Genomic DNA, 15,781 nt, shown 5'->3' on the forward strand with positions numbered 1-15,781 from the left:
GTTTACAAATCACACGTCAATACACACACATACTCATACTTTTTAAGAAAGGTTAGAAATGAAATTAGGAAAAAGAAAACAAAGAAATGAAATAGAGAGAAAGAAGGAAAGAAACAATATCAAAATAGTTTTTTTAGAATTTTAAAAAATAACAAATTTTAGGAAATATTCCTACCATACATTTCAAAATTTCAAAATTTGGGTGTAACTCGTAAATATTTTAATTTATTGTATTATTTTGAAAAGTAATTTTTTCTCTCTCTTTTACCTATTATTAAATAGGTTAATAAATAAATAAATATTTATATTAATAATTAATGAATTAATTAATTATATATATATGACTACATTTTTGTTGGACGGGGTCGAAAATGTATTCCAGGGCGCGGTGTTGCCAATGGAGAAAAAAATTTCTCCCTTCCCACACACTCTCACACTCCCACATTCCCATGTATTCGGAAATTTTCATACCGAATCCGTTGCATGGATTAAATGAAGATCTCTAATATTCTTTTAATTAAGTTGAGAAGGAGCATTTAGTGGTTGGAGACTGATTATAATTAAGAGAATCTTCAATAATAATATACGAACTTTAGAGAAGAGAATAAGATTTAAATTATATTTCTTTTAATTGAGAGTTATTTATGGAAGGAAGTTGAAATCTGTAGTTCAGTAAATGCCATTTCTTACCCTCATTGAATGAATTTCCCATTAAAACAAACTGATCATCTCCGCAATTTTTGTCATGATGACGTGTCAGATTACTATTTGTTGGTCACAAACTTTCTTGCAATACCTCGGTGACCCAAGTTTTTCCAACCTTCTCCCACTTTCGTCCACAGAGTCCCCTTTTCAGAGAGGCAACGGCAAACTCAAGAAAAGATGTTTAACGAATAATTAAATCGGAAAAAAAACGAGCTCGGAACCCTAGCAATCCAAGCGACATGTTGAAGACAATCTCAATAGCTCAAATTCAAATTCATCTCAAATTGTTGCAGTAATTTTGTTCTTAATTCGTTTGCAATCGCTACGGAGCAAAAAAAAAAATGGTGAAGAAACGTGTGCCGGATTGGCTCAATAGCTCTCTTTGGTCCTCCGCTCCCTCTGTCGACGACGATCGCCTCCACCGCTACACTTCCGAGCCGGCAGCCACCACTTCCTCACCGGAACCTGTCGTTCAACCTCCTGTTCCGGTTCCTCCTCCGTCTGCGACCACCGCAGTCGTTAGAACGGAATCTCCTAAGTCTGATACTAGAGACTCCAGGGGTAATAACAATGTCACCAACGACGATAATGGCACTTCCTCAGGCCCTTCTGCTGAGGATGTATCTCGCCAAGCACAGCTTCTTGTTGAGGTTTGTTTTTTAGTGTGATCTCCTGCATGTCTTAGATTGTTTATTCTTCTCATTCTTTTAGTTGTTGATCGTTTCGTGTCTTCTCGATTCGCAGCTGTCGAAGAAGATCATAAATCTGCGCGAATTGCGTAAAATTGCGTCTCAAGGCATACCGGATGGTCCAGGAATTCGTTCAACCGTCTGGAAAGTATGCCTTTTAAGTTTTTATCGTGCGTCAAAATAGTATGATGGAGAAAATTAGCTAGATTTGTCGTGACGCGTCCAAAATAAATAGTGATTGAGTCATTTGATTGATCACAGCTTCTATTGGGTTATCTGCCACCAGATCGTGGGCTGTGGACGTCTGAGTTAGCTAAAAAGAGGTCTCAATACAAGCATTTTAAAGACGAGCTTTTGATGAATCCTGTAAGTCATATTGTGGAACTTTCACTCTTCATTTTGGTCCCTAACATTTTGTAGAAGGATTCGATTAGTTGTCTGTGGTGTAGTCGGTCGCTCCTCTTTTGCCGTTCTCTTTTTACAATCCAGCCAGCACGGGGTAAAATTGTTCCTTATGGAGTTAATCAATTTTTTTTATCGCCTCTCCCAAAATCTGAGAACAGAAAGTTCTTCTTTAGCAATTGGAAACACTTAGGAGAGAATTCAACCAATTTTTTTTATCGCCTCTCCCAAACTTGGATTTCTAATTTGAAAGTGACGATTTATTAGTGGAGAATGTAATTCCTATTGTTTTAATTCTGTGGAACTCTTCTCCACTTTATTGTGTGCCCTCATCAAATTAGACTGTATTTTGATTTTATAATGTAGTACATTACGTTATAGCAATTTCTCTTTCCCTTACCCAAAATGCATACATTTCCAGTTGTTTTATTCCTGCTCTAGTTAATCAATACGATTCTTCTTCAAATTTGCTACCATGTGGTAACAAAGCAAACGGTCTGTTTGTATGGTTTTCTTAATGTTTTGGTTAATTTACATTATATAGAACAAAATGCGAAAATATTTACGGCTCGTATAACAAAAAAACCATAAAGTCACCATTGTTTTTTATAAATTCCAGATTTGCTCTTATTGGTTTTGAATTTCCCCGGACGAGTATTGAATTCTTGCGCATCTTCTTCACATTACTACTTATCTTCTTCATATTCCCACTTCCTTGTTTTTTTTTTTAATATCCGTGAGGGTCCGAGGTGGCCAGCTTACGCGCACCTCAACTAATCTCACGGGACAATCCGCTTGACCCTACAACATTTGGGTGTCAAGGAAACCCATAGGAAATTAATTCCTAGGTAGGTGGCCACCATGAATCGAATCCATGAACCCATGGTGGTTTATTCCCACTTTCTTGTTCGTCTTCTCTCGTTCTTTTTTCTTCTTTTTTCACTACACAATTGTGTACCAAAATCTAAACAATCAGTCATCTATATAGACCACTATCACTGTCTATCTATCCCAAATAGATAAGTGATTAGATTCAAACGATCATTTACCAAGATTTGAACGATCGTGTACCAATATCTAAACGATCTTTTAGACTTTATTATACAATCGTTTAAACTAGAAGCTTTTTGCGCACGGTGTGGTGATTAATCGCGGGTTATTTTTGTTATTTCACATTGTGAGCTTGTGGGCTTTTTCGTTTTTCAAAATTGTTCTGTGTAAATATTTTTGCGTTTTGTTCGTTCTATTTTTGTAAAAACTCTGTAAATATTTAAATATTTGTTCTATATGTAAATATTTTTGTATTTTTGTTCTAAAGACAAAGCAAAGCAGTCTGTTTGTATGTACAAACATGGTTTTCTTAATGTTTTTGTGGCTAGTCAGTCCGAAATTTCAAGGAGGTCGGAGAAGGCCAAAAGTTACGAGCATGATGAAACGAACAAGGGTCCACTCTCAAGATCAGAAATAAGTCAAGAGGAACATCCTTTGAGTCTTGGGAAAACCAGCATCTGGAATCAGTACTTCCAGGTATCCTTTGTCTAATCTTATGAAATCCGTTAGAATTAATGTACACCATAGGATACTACTGGCCTCTCTATGTTGAGCTCTTAATGTAAATAGTTCTGTTAACTTTTAACAGTTTGTTAGTCAGAACTTTAGAACTTTATTTATTTATTTAACTGTATGATGAATTTTGGACTCAAGTAGGTATGTCTAAAGAATTAAACCTTTTTTTGTTCTCATTGATAAGGGCACCTATTAACTTCTTTGTTGAAGGTTAATGTTCAATCTCTGACAGCTACATTGTTTCTTGTATTGAGAAATCAGGAATAATAATAATAATAATAATAATAATAACCCTAATAAAACATCTTTGGTTCTAGAATAATTGTGCCAAAAGTATAAGTTTTTGATTTTCTAATTTTGGGATGCCAAAATTTTTTGTGGTTAGCTGGGGGGTGTGCAATCTTGTGGGATATTTGGAGTGGGAGGAATGATAGAATCTTATCTTTAGAAGAAGAGAATGGGATCCTAGTGATGTTTGGTTCTTGGTTAGATTTCATGGTTCTCTTTGGGCTTCAATTTTGAAGCAGTTCAGTAACTGTACGATAAATCATATTTTGCTTAACTGGAACCCTTTCATAATCTGAGGGTCATTTTTATTGGGCTACTTTGCCTTTGTACCTTTTATTTTATCTCAATGAAAGTTGTTATTTTATCAAAATAGTACAAATAAATCAATAAATAAATTCTTGATTTTCTAGATGAACTTGAGTATTTCAGTTATGTGATTGTCCTCTATGAGTTCTCTTCAACCTTATGCATGGGTCAACTATTTATGCAACTGGACCCTTAAGGGTGTACATGGAATAGAAGAAGAAATCAAGATCAGGAAACTCAAGTTGATGAAGAGTTTATTACCGCACTTTAAAATTTATAATTTGCCATCTCGGATCCTGATTGGTAGATATTCGCTTGAAAATTTCCCTTCTCTAAGTCATGTGATGACCTGCTTTTTCAGTACCTTGACCATGATAGAAGTCATCAAATATTTTCTTGTTATGGAAAGTTATATGGTGATATTTGATCTTGGCGAGTTTGTGTTCTTACAAGCTTTTTATTATATTTCTTACAAGATTTTTATTATTCACTTCTGTAATGTATCAATCATATCCTATCTCTGTGTTTCATATGTATCTTCTCTGTTCGTGCTTATACAGTTGTAGAACAAAATGATCACATTCTATAACATCATTTTATTCTAATTTATCACCTATGTGTTAGGACTCTGAGATTATAGAACAGATTGACCGGGATGTGAAGCGTACTCATCCAGATATGCACTTCTTCTCTGGGGACTCATCACTTGCAAAATCTAATCAGGTTAATCTTTTAGTATACATAAATATGTGAAACGTGTAATATTATTTTATAGAGGTTTGGACAATTATCTTATGTTAATTGTGCTTGTACTTTCAGGAGGCTCTGAGAAACATCTTAATTGTATTTGCAAAGTTGAATCCAGGAATTAGATATGTTCAAGGGATGAATGAAATCTTAGCTCCTTTATTCTATGTATTTAGAAGTGATCCTGATGAGGACAATGCGGTAACTTTCTTTACACCCTCCATCCCCCATTCCCCACCCCCCTGATGGTTATATGAATATGATGATGTTAGCTCTGTAGTGCTGCAAATACATTCCTAAAGAAGTTGGGCTTTTTGTCTAATAGCTATCGGTACACCTTTTGATAGCTAAAAACTTAGGTAGTCAACCTAAGTATCGCTCGATTGATAAGGAATTATAACCTCGATCAAAAGGTTAGAGGTTTAAATCCTCAATTCTGATTTTTTCTTTTAAAAAAAGGAAAAACTTGCTTGAGTGTCTGTGGCACTTTTTTGATAATGATAAGTCTAGTTTCTTACACTAAAAAAGGCAGAAAAGAAATGTTGGTTGACTGTTGAGTTTGGATTGTTCATTTATTCTGCATTGGAACCTTTAGGCAAACATTTTCTAGCTATGGAAATTGATATGTGCGTCCTATGGCTATGAGAGTAATAATTTAAGTTATTTTAAAAAAATTCATTTGAGTTAACTTCAATTGTCAAAATCTGTATTGGATAAAGTTCTATAGAGACGCCAGTATCTCTCCCTGGTAATCTTTTGCGTAAATCACAAATAGAAACCTTCAGAGATAGTTGTGTAATAACAGTGTTGTTTTCTGGTTATCAAACGTAGAATGAATTTTTTTCTTTTTTGAAGATTAATGAAGAATCAATTTGACTACCATGAAGTTCTTTTCCCAAACCAGATTATTGTTCCTTCTAAAGGAACAATTGTTAGGGCCACTTAACATTTAACTGTTAAATACTATTTCGTCCCAACTACGTAGATATTTATTTTATGAATAAATCCACATCTAACTGCATGGACTTTCTGTGACGTGTCTTGACTTTTACTATTCAAATTTCAGGCATCTGCTGAAGCAGACACGTTCTTTTGTTTTGTTGAGTTATTGAGTGGATTTAGGGATCATTTCTGCCAGCAATTGGATAATAGTGTTGTGGGAATTCGTGCCACAATCACAAAGTTGTCTCAACTTCTGAAGGAGCATGATGAAGAGCTCTGGCGTCACCTTGAGATCACAACGAAAGTAGGGTTTAATTTTTTTTCACAGTTTTAAGCCTTAAATATTTATAAGTTTTAATTTTATATGCGCTTATTTCTTTTCTTGACGAGTCCTATAAATCTCCACTATTTTCCGTATTTTGATTATGGCAACCACTCTCAGGGGTTCCCTGTTTTCTCCTTACTATACAGGAGAGTGCTTACAAATTTGAAATGATAAAACTTAAAGCACCAAAATTTTCATAATATTCAAAATTGTAGAGGAAAAAGTCTTCTAATCACTTTCCTCATCTTTGGAATATTCTTTGCTCTTTTTCTTGATTGTTGATCATTTGAGTCCTTGTAATTTTTATTTTTCATGACCATTTACTCATATGCTCTATGTTAGTGATATATAATTAAATTTGTCTTTACTCACCAACTTAAGCTTTTGAGTTAATATGTGATTTAGAATGGTATTAGAGCAGAAAATGTTATTTCCTTCCCAATTAATTTACATTTTCACTTGTTTGGGTCTTCTTCATATTTCAAGCCTACAAATGAGAGGGAGTACTAGATATTATATTTAATTTGCCCTTACCCACTAGCTTAAGCTTTTAGGTTGAGTCGGCGATTTAAAATGGTATCAAAGCAAGTGGTCCAGGGAGGTTATGTGTTCAAATCCCACCATTGTTGTTTCCTCCCCAAATAAAGTTGATTTCCACTCATTAGACATTTCAAAATATTTCAATCCCACAAATAAGGGGGAGTGTTAGTGATATATAATTAAATTTGTCTTTATCCACTAGCTTAAGCTTCCAGGTTACTTGGTGATTTAAGCTCACGGTTTAATTGGCGATTTAAACCGTTTCTTCTCAAAAGTTAACAATTTGGTCTTTATATTTTCTATTGCTATGACGTGGATCATTTTGATTGAAAATATTTCTTATGGTTGCTAAGGTATCAGCCCCAGTGTGATCTGAACAAGTCCTTGAAAATATACAAAGAAATAATACCAACATAGTATTGTTACATCTCAAACGCTAAAGTAATCTGAGGCTTTATAGTGGCCGATATTTCCTATTTCTTTGTGTATTTGTTTCTGAAGGTTGAATCTATTTTCCCACTTTCTTCATCCATACAAACAAAACAAAAATCTATTTTCCTACTTAAAAAACTTTTAATCTCTCAACAACTTCAGTTAGGCTCAACCTGTAATTTAAGCTCATTTTATTTTGCATATCAATTTTATGGAATATAGTTTTCATGTGTACTGAAGTCCTAAGTAGGCATCTGTAATAGGTGTCTATTTAATACCCTTATTTATCATTGCATTTCTTTGTGTTGTCTAATTACAGGTAAACCCCCAGTTTTATGCATTTAGGTGGATCACTCTGCTCTTGACCCAAGAGTTCAATTTTGCAGACAGCCTTCACATATGGGATACTATTTTGAGTGATCCTGAGGGTCCTCTGGTAATATTTTCTTCTTTTAGGTTCAAGTTATCCCCTGTAGAGTTTTTCTTCCCTTCCCTCTTATAGAACCATGGTCCAATCTCCAATGCCTAAAATTTAAATCATTTAGTAATGAGGATATAAAAAGGACGTGACATATCAAAACGGGACAAGTAATTTTGGAATGTTGAACTATCTGTCCGCTTTAGAGAGCTATTTGCCGTAGATAAGCCTCGTTTTGTTAATGAAATCCCTTATGGTAGTAGTTATCATGCTTGTGCCATATATCTTGTAAGAGAGGTTGCACCCGTAAATGCATGACCGTGATATGAAAACATGCTCGAGGTTGTAGAAGAATTCGACCATCCCTTTGATTGTATTTTTTTCTTGACTTACCCCAGGGTGATTCTTCATGTATTTTGTACCATTTTGAAATGAAATTGTATCAAATCTAGACCTGATATTTAATCAATTTGCAGGAAACACTCCTCCGAATATGCTGCTCGATGTTGATTCTCATTAGACGACGCCTACTTGCAGGTGATTTTACAGCTAATCTCAAACTGCTCCAACACTATCCCCCGGCAAACATCAGTCATTTGCTCTACGTTGCAAACAAGTTGCGGAAACAACCTTCAATCTGATCTCGTTCCTCATGCACTTCGTTTACGTGTTTGATTATCTTTCTTTGAAATATTATAGTGTTGGTTAATTACTGGATGTAAATGTTGGTTGAAAGAATGACAGTTGTAGGGAGCAGGATATGTAAGGATTGTTCATTAGATGTTGACTTGGTAGTAATTCTTCTTCTGTTTTTCATCAACACTTGTGTGTGTATCTTTCCTGAGAGATTAGTAGTGAGTGATATTTATCAACAATTTCTGATTCTCTTGTAGTTTACACAAATTTTGACTCATTGTTTATTCAAATTTCCTCCTTTGAATTTCTCATTCAGGTTTTATTCTTTGATTTTCCCCTCCATGATTTTGAACATCCATTTTATTTATAAATCATAAGGGATGTGACTCGTGGGTCAAGTACTTGTGCTATGTTGGGATTTCGTTCGTGAACATTTTATTTGTATTTCTTTCTCTCTTTTTCTTGAAAATTCTATAAGGAAATACACCAATAACGTTTTTGTTTTTTTCATTTCTGAAATTGGTGAGTTTTAAAAGTTGTATAATCATATATCTTGTGCATTATCATCATCGTTGGAATTAGTAAGTTTTTAAATATTTTGTTCTCTTAAAGATAAAATAAAATTAATGGGTAATTTGACCTAAATTGAATAGATGTTAAAAACCAAAACACATGTTTAAGTTTAGCGTTCAATTGGATGGGATTGAAAATTCAATCATAATATGAGTAACAATTTTAGTCCTTATAACAACCTTTGAATAATTTAATATGTTTCGTTTAGTATGATACAATTTAATCTCTTGTACGGCGTATAAGATTTGTAACAATTTAATTTTTATTATAAAAGTGTTTATCAAAATTGAATGTCAATTTTTAATATCACAGATAGAGATATTCAATTAAAAAAAAAATTAATTGTTAAAGCATATTTAATGACAATTGAGTAAATTCACTTTGCAACCGATTAGACTTTGTAGCTTATAAACACAATCGGTCTCAATTAGTTTATTTGTTTGATTGTAAAAAAAATTATCTAGAATAGCGACATGTTTGACAAATTCAAATGGTTCAACTTTATAATTTGGAAGGTTTGAATTGATTTTCTAACTATATATATTCAGAAAAAATGTTTCTAAGCAACCAAAAAAAAAAAGATAGCTTTGAAGTTTGAAGGTTGAAAAAGTTGAGCCTAGGCGATTGTTAAACTGAAGAATAAATTAAAGAGTAAATTGATTTAGTACAGTTTAGAATAACGAATCCGACCTTAGCTCAGTTGGTAGAGCGGAGGACTGTAGTCGTAATCGCAGTTGAATCCTTAGGTCGCTGGTTCGAATCCGGCAGGTCGGACTTTTTATTTTTTTCTTTTAATTTTGTTGATCCCTTCCTCTTTTAACTCTTCGAGTCTTTCTTTCCTTTGCTTTCTCCGGCGTCGGAGTTTTGGAGTTTCGGCGTCATTGTACCAACAGTTTCCTACACTCACCAGTTCGGTCCACAATCCAGCCTGTTTTCTCCCTCCAAGTTCTCACCTCAGGGCGCCAATCTTGATCTCCCAAAACTACTCTCTCCAATTCAGAAATGGTCGGTAACGAACAGTTCTTATCATCCTTGATCTTTGATTCGTTTGAAGTTGTCTACCGCTTGAATAATAACAATATCGTTGCGAATGAAGTTTATCCGTTTACTTACCAATGTCAGATTTAACTCACTTTCTTGGTGAAATTGTTGATGCTGATATACTCGGACGCTTTTGGATTCGTTTTTTTTTTTTTTTTTTTTGCCGATTTTCTTCTTCATTTTGATATGGCTTGTGGAGGAAGCAAGCTTCACCTTGATGAACTCCTGATTTTGAGATGTTATTTGTTTAAATACTTGATTTCGGAATGAGATTGATCTTTTGTTTTTTTTTTTTTTGTTTCTTTCTTCTTTTTCTACCTAATTTTCTGCCTGTATGTGTAAACTCAGGCAACTACTTTACGCTTGTATTTGACGTGCATACGGAACACTCTTGAGGCCGCCATGTGCCTTCAGGTATTTGTATCGTTGTTTTGTTGCTGTTTTTTTCAATTCATTTTCGTTTGAGTTGTGATTTTTTGCAGTTTGATTTATTATTTCTGCAACCAGAGTTATTAGGTTCGGTTAAAATTTTCATCCTACAAATTATTTGCCTTACGAACTTCAGGAATGCGATGTTGAATTGAACGCATTGCTTGTAATTGTTTCTCGAACACATAAGTTAATGTAATTTCATTGTAAGTGTGAGTAAAAATACTTCTGTACGCATGTAGTTTCCGTTCTGTTCAAAATGCTCTTTGTGAGAAAATATTCACCAAGTAACTTTTTGGTATATGATAATACATATAGAGAGTGAGGGCTTTTGGTAATGTCACATCTCTAAATTTTCTACTTATTATTGAAGGATAAATTGGACTATGATGTTGTTTTCTTTTACCCGCTTACCTCTTTCCTCTAGGAGGAACTTCATAGACATCCGGAATATCCTCCAAGTCACCAGTCTGAATGTTAAGAGAGAGTAGTGAATTCTAAGTATCTTTTAGTATTTACATTGACTTGGGAGTGAATGAACTATTCAGCTGTACATGACCAGTTACGTTTGTGTACGGTGTTCCTCCCTGCTACTTCTTGAAATTTTTTGTTTCACTTTGGATATTTGCTTTCTTTCTAATACAAACATCTCCTTGTTTTCACATGTATATGATGTTTGATCTATAAAACTTTTTTTTTTTCTCCGCATGATTACAGAATTTTCCTTGTCAAGAAGTTGAAAGACACAACAAGCCGGAAGTTGAACTAAAGTATGGATCTTCTAGTAATCTTAAAACCTCTTGCTGTATTTATTTATTGTAGATATATCCTTGCTTGCGAGTCAGTGGAGATCAGAATCGTCTAGTTAATAAGCTTATACATGAGCTCCCTTGTGAGCATTCTAGGGATCACTTATGGAGGATTTTAGTCTTGAGGATATCGAATAGCATTTTTCTTATCAATATTTGCATAGTTATAGCATTGTGATTATCATTCTAGTACGAAAAATTGTAGAGTGATTTTTTTTTTTTTTTTTTTTATAGAATTAACACCTTTCGTCGAGAAAAAAAATGAAAGAATACAAAGGCATACAAAAATGCCCACCAAAACACCCCATCTAAAAGAAGGGGGACTAACTAAGTAAAATGTTACCAATGAAATAGTTACAAAAGGTCTTCAAAATCGAACCTCAAACAGAAACGTGAAATCTAATCAAGGACCAAACCTCACTGTGCTCCCTTTCCTTACCACGGAACACCCGGTCATTCCCGTCCCTCCAAATGTTCCAAATATCAGCACACACCTCGAAAAGCCATGAAAACCCCCCTTTCTCTCTAAAGAGCGAATGGAGGAGGTTTTCCTCAATCATCAGGCAAATGCTCCGGTGGCCGGCATATCTAATGCCTTTTGCATAAAAAAACTCCACACGGTCTGAGCATATTGACAATCCCAAAAAAGGTGATTAAGGTCTCCTTTCGCCTTTCGACAGAGAAAGCAACAAAAATGCTTAACAAGTGAAGTCCTCCTCTTAACAAGTCTGTCAACAATGTTACCCGGCCAAACAAAACTTGCCAAATAAAAAATCTAACTTTCTTTGGAACCTTAGTCCTCCAAACCACTTCGAAAATAGACTCCGTGGGAGGAGAGGGATCCAACAACAAACTGAACAAAGATTTACACGTATATCCTCGACTGGGGTTAGGACTCCAAACTTGAGCACCCCTCCTTCCCTTCCTAAAGCTACACCCCTCAACCAAAGGAAGAAGAGAGACGACCTCCATCGCTTCCCTATTGGTCAAATTATGACGAAACCCAAAAGAACAAGACACGAGGTTCTCAGACCCAACTAAAAGATCCGACATCATGCAGTTTTTGGAGGAGAATAAATAATAAAGATGTGGAAATAAAGAGCAAAGGGAACTCTCCCCCACCCAATGATCCTCCAAAAATACATATCTTACCATCCCTCACAAAGCAACGAGTAAATTGAGAGAAGGCGGGAGCTCAAAAGAGACATCCTTCAAGGTTTGGGATATGTGCCTTTTAACCCCTTTCTCTGTCCATTCAAAAGGATGGGTACATTGCTTACACACGATAGTAGAATGGTTATCATTTGTAACTTGTAGAATGATTATCATACTTTTGTAGCTTTATCGCTCTTTTCCAATTGGAAAGGTCTTTTGTAACTACTCTTGGGGTTCTTCCCCCTTGTTTGGTAATTTCATATCATCAATGAAATTGTTTTCCAAAAGAAAAATTATCGTTCTATTGTGTTGGTCATATTTGGTTGCTGCATAGTTTTGTGTCACTTGTCTTACTTAAATTGCATGTTCTGGTTAGTTGAACCTGTGTTGGTAGTTGGTTAATAGCTATCTGTCTTGTGTCTGCTCTCATACACCAATCTCTGAGTACTGTTAGTTTGTTTGCTTACAGAATAGTAATTGAATTTTTACATGGATTGCACCCATGAAAGTTTTGCTGATTTGTGTTCGCTCTTATTTTCTTGTTCATTACCCTTTCCAGGACCAGCTCAGAACTTCTTCTCAATCCTGTAAGTTCATGTCATTAATGAGCATTCTGCCTTGACAATTTAGCTGCTTTATCATTTTGTGCTTTTTCTTTTTCTGGGGAGTTGGGGGGGCTCAGTGGAGGATGGAGTACATAGCTATTCATGCTGAGCAAAACTTGTGGAAACATCAAGCACTTATTTTCTTGGGGGATTGGAACGCATTTTTATCTACTGTGACATGTCAGCGTCAGCGCCTATGCATAATTTTCTAGTGATCCTTTTTTTCTTCCCTCTTTTTATTTTCTTCAATTGGAGAATCATGTTCATGCAAAAAGAGCATACTTAGGAGTTGGGAGTAGTTGGGGAATGACTTATATATTTATTTAAGGACACATGTGATCTTGCTATATTATATTGCTCTTGCAGATCTTAATATGTAGAAATGAGTCAGAGAAATGTTTGATTGAGACATCTATAAACTCTCTCCGTATCAGTCTCAAGGTAATTTTATTCTCTTTGTTCTAATTTGATGCATTAGAGGCATATGTACTACCATAAACTCTTTTCTCTCCATTCCTTTGATCCACTTACCTGATGAAACACCGCTGGATGTGTACAATTATTATCATAGATTGCCATCAACTTGTTCACAATAATTTTATTTGAATTTTTTCTTGTGCTCAGGTTAAGCAGACAGACGAACTAGAGAATATCCTAACTAAAAAGTTCCTTCGATTTCTGTCAATGAGGGCAGAAGCATTCCAGGTGTTGAGAAGAAAACCTGTACAGGTACCACGATGATTCTAATCTTGACTTTAGCTTTGTTCTTTAGTTCAAGATGACATATTACAGCGAGTGTGAACTATTCTTCTAAAAACAAAAGTTAAACTTTCAAGTATTGGAGATTATTTGTGACGAATCACTTGAAAATACTTGGAACTGTACTACTAGGATGATTGTGTCTTCTGAATCCTCAAGTTTCCACGAAGTCATATTTTATTTCTCTTGGAGGGCATGATATTGAAACTGGTCTACCCTCTATTGAGAGAGAACTGAAAGGCGAGTTCTAGGTTCATTTGTCTTATTCATCTTTGTTGAAGGAGATAAGAGACATCCTCCAATTTCATTTATTTATTCTCTTATTGCCAGTGTGAACAGTAAAATAACTGAATTTATAGGCTATAATATTGAGATGCTATTTAGCGACAACTATTTGTGCCTGCATAGCTAGTTGTCTTGGTTTTGATGACCTAAAAATAATCTGATTAATTGATTTATGTTGTGGTATTAAACCTTTATAACCATGCATGTCTTGTCTTTAAGAGTCAACGATTCTGGATTAATTATCTCCTATTTTTTCTCTCTTCCCTTCCATATAACTAAAAATAATTATTATAAGCGACAAGCCTCTAACATGAATCCATCCTGGTCAATTGTTTTTCTATAAAGAAACTATGTTTTCTTTTCCGATATGAACTACTTCCTCCATAATTGTTTATATTCTTTGCCAGTATTCTAGACCATATTCCAGATTTGCTATTTTGTTTGCAAAACATAAGTAGTGTCCTTCAGAATTCATCTCTTATTTCTTTTTGGCTTTCATTACAGGGATACGACATTAGCTTTCTCATAACGAACTATCATTGTGAGGACATGCAGAAGCAAAAACTCATTGATTTTATTGTACAGTTTATGGAGGCAAGATAACACCACCTCAATCAATTTGTAGCTATTTACTTGATTTCATTTTCTTCTGCTTAATTATCTCTTTGATTTTCTTTTCTCATCAACTGAATTTTCTATATGCTTTTTATCCTAATGAACATACACTATTTCAAAAAGTTTCTCGAACTTGTCTTGGAGTTCATAACTGAATATTTCTTTTATGTAAAAATCCTTCCGTCATTGGCTTTCACAACTTCAAACTGTTCTGCACAAATTTAAGAGCTAACATTTATAATTCCCTTTTGTGGAATTGTTTATGTAATGATCGAAGAGAAATTTATCGAATTGAGAGCTTGTTGAATAATCCTTTTATTTCCCCTCATTTGTGCAGGATATTGATAAAGAGATTAGTGAACTTAAAATGTCCGTGAACACTCGAGGAAGGCTTGTAGCAACAGAGTTTCTAAAGCAATTCATATGATGTCTCTTTCTCTATCTAGGTAAACTCCCCTTTCCCCAAATTTTTCTTCAAGATCATTCTATTGCTACTTGTTAATTATATATATATCCTTGTACCTCATTTAACAAGATTTATTCCTCTTATATTTTAATTTTATGCTACCTAATATTGGGTTTAGGATTTGATCCAAAAATACATAGTTGATGAATAAAGCTATACTTGGGTTTGGCGTTGTAAACCCAATGTCCAAAAAGATTATGTAAAAGAGGTTTTTGAAGGGATAAATGAATTGAAATAGAAGAGAACTAAGAACAGATAAAGCATAGGACAGCTTGTCCGGATAACTTCCAATAAAAGAAAAGAGCTTACGAAGCACACTCTCAATGAGATTGTCTTTGATGCCTTCTCAGGCCTTCAAAGATTGTCAAAACCTTTCACGAGGGAATGGGAGACCCACGAGAGTCTCACACAAAATGACAAATCCACCCTTTTTATCAATTTTATTAGAGATTTTAGGCTTTTCTGGTCGTTAAGAATTAAGATTGTGTCCAAATCCATTGGTTTTCTTTTTATCATTTTGTTGCTGTAAGTATTTACGCAAACCTCTGCACTTTAAAATCTCTTTTGCTTCCTTAAATCGCTTTTTTTGTAATCATAAAATTCTTTTTTCATTTCAGTTCTTTCTTATTCTCCCTAACCCTAATTTAATCATACGGCTATCTACATTACTACCCTAGTTAAATAGGTCCAGTTAGCCTAAAGTTACAATTCTTTTCACTAATAGCCTAATGAGTCACAATATTTCATTAAAAAAAGGGTCAAAATGTCATTATACATCTTTGCACATTTAATCTTACGGGTTTTCAAATAAATAAATATAATTGAATTTTTTTTTACCACATTTACTGGCATTTTACTGTTATCATTACTAGCATTTTACCATTATCATTACTAGATGTAGTAGATTACTAAAACAGTAACAAATGAAAATGTAATTTTCAGATTGAGCATCCTACATTTCTTAATTAGATTGCATGATTAGATATGAAATTTTTAGGTAAGTAACAGTCTACATCTAAAATTTGAGGACAAACTCAGACAAAGAATC

At 34.4% G+C, this 15,781-nt stretch overlaps 2 protein-coding genes and 1 non-coding gene across 5 annotated transcripts; all 3 read left to right on the forward strand.

Moving 5' to 3' along the window:
• The first annotated feature begins 829 nt into the window (after nucleotides 1–829).
• LOC101208456 (TBC domain-containing protein C1952.17c) lies at nucleotides 830–8,307 on the forward strand. 2 transcript variants are annotated; one of them, XM_031881108.1, is made up of 9 exons: nucleotides 830–1,355; nucleotides 1,450–1,542; nucleotides 1,656–1,760; nucleotides 3,180–3,323; nucleotides 4,581–4,679; nucleotides 4,776–4,904; nucleotides 5,770–5,949; nucleotides 7,262–7,441; nucleotides 7,558–7,822. In XM_031881108.1, exons 1-9 carry the CDS (start codon nucleotides 1,047–1,049, stop codon nucleotides 7,564–7,566), a joined length of 1,248 nt encoding a protein of 415 aa, XP_031736968.1. In that variant the 5' UTR covers nucleotides 830–1,046; the 3' UTR covers nucleotides 7,567–7,822. The 2 variants fall into 2 exon arrangements, with proteins under 2 accessions (XP_031736968.1, XP_004138936.1); XM_004138888.3 differs by lacking the exon at nucleotides 7,558–7,822 and adding an exon at nucleotides 7,837–8,307 and having other exon boundaries at nucleotides 835–1,355; nucleotides 7,262–7,378.
• Nucleotides 8,308–9,254: 947 nt separating this feature from the next.
• On the forward strand, nucleotides 9,255–9,343 carry TRNAY-GUA. Its single transcript is given in 2 exon segments — nucleotides 9,255–9,291; nucleotides 9,308–9,343. It is a non-coding gene; the product is annotated as a tRNA-Tyr (tRNA).
• Nucleotides 9,339–14,998, forward strand: LOC101204204 (actin-related protein 2/3 complex subunit 4). 2 transcript variants are annotated; one of them, XM_011650769.2, is made up of 8 exons: nucleotides 9,339–9,574; nucleotides 9,959–10,024; nucleotides 10,757–10,809; nucleotides 12,563–12,590; nucleotides 12,975–13,049; nucleotides 13,233–13,337; nucleotides 14,157–14,246; nucleotides 14,605–14,998. In XM_011650769.2, exons 1-8 carry the CDS (start codon nucleotides 9,572–9,574, stop codon nucleotides 14,692–14,694), a joined length of 510 nt encoding a protein of 169 aa, XP_011649071.1. In that variant the 5' UTR covers nucleotides 9,339–9,571; the 3' UTR covers nucleotides 14,695–14,998. The 2 variants fall into 2 exon arrangements, with proteins under 2 accessions (XP_011649071.1, XP_031736665.1); XM_031880805.1 differs by lacking the exons at nucleotides 9,339–9,574; nucleotides 9,959–10,024 and adding an exon at nucleotides 10,472–10,611.
• Nucleotides 14,999–15,781: the final 783 nt, after the last annotated feature.

The sequence above is a fragment of the Cucumis sativus genome, chromosome 2, assembly GCF_000004075.3.
Source record: "Cucumis sativus cultivar 9930 chromosome 2, Cucumber_9930_V3, whole genome shotgun sequence".
Lineage (NCBI taxonomy): Eukaryota > Viridiplantae > Streptophyta > Magnoliopsida > Cucurbitales > Cucurbitaceae > Cucumis > Cucumis sativus.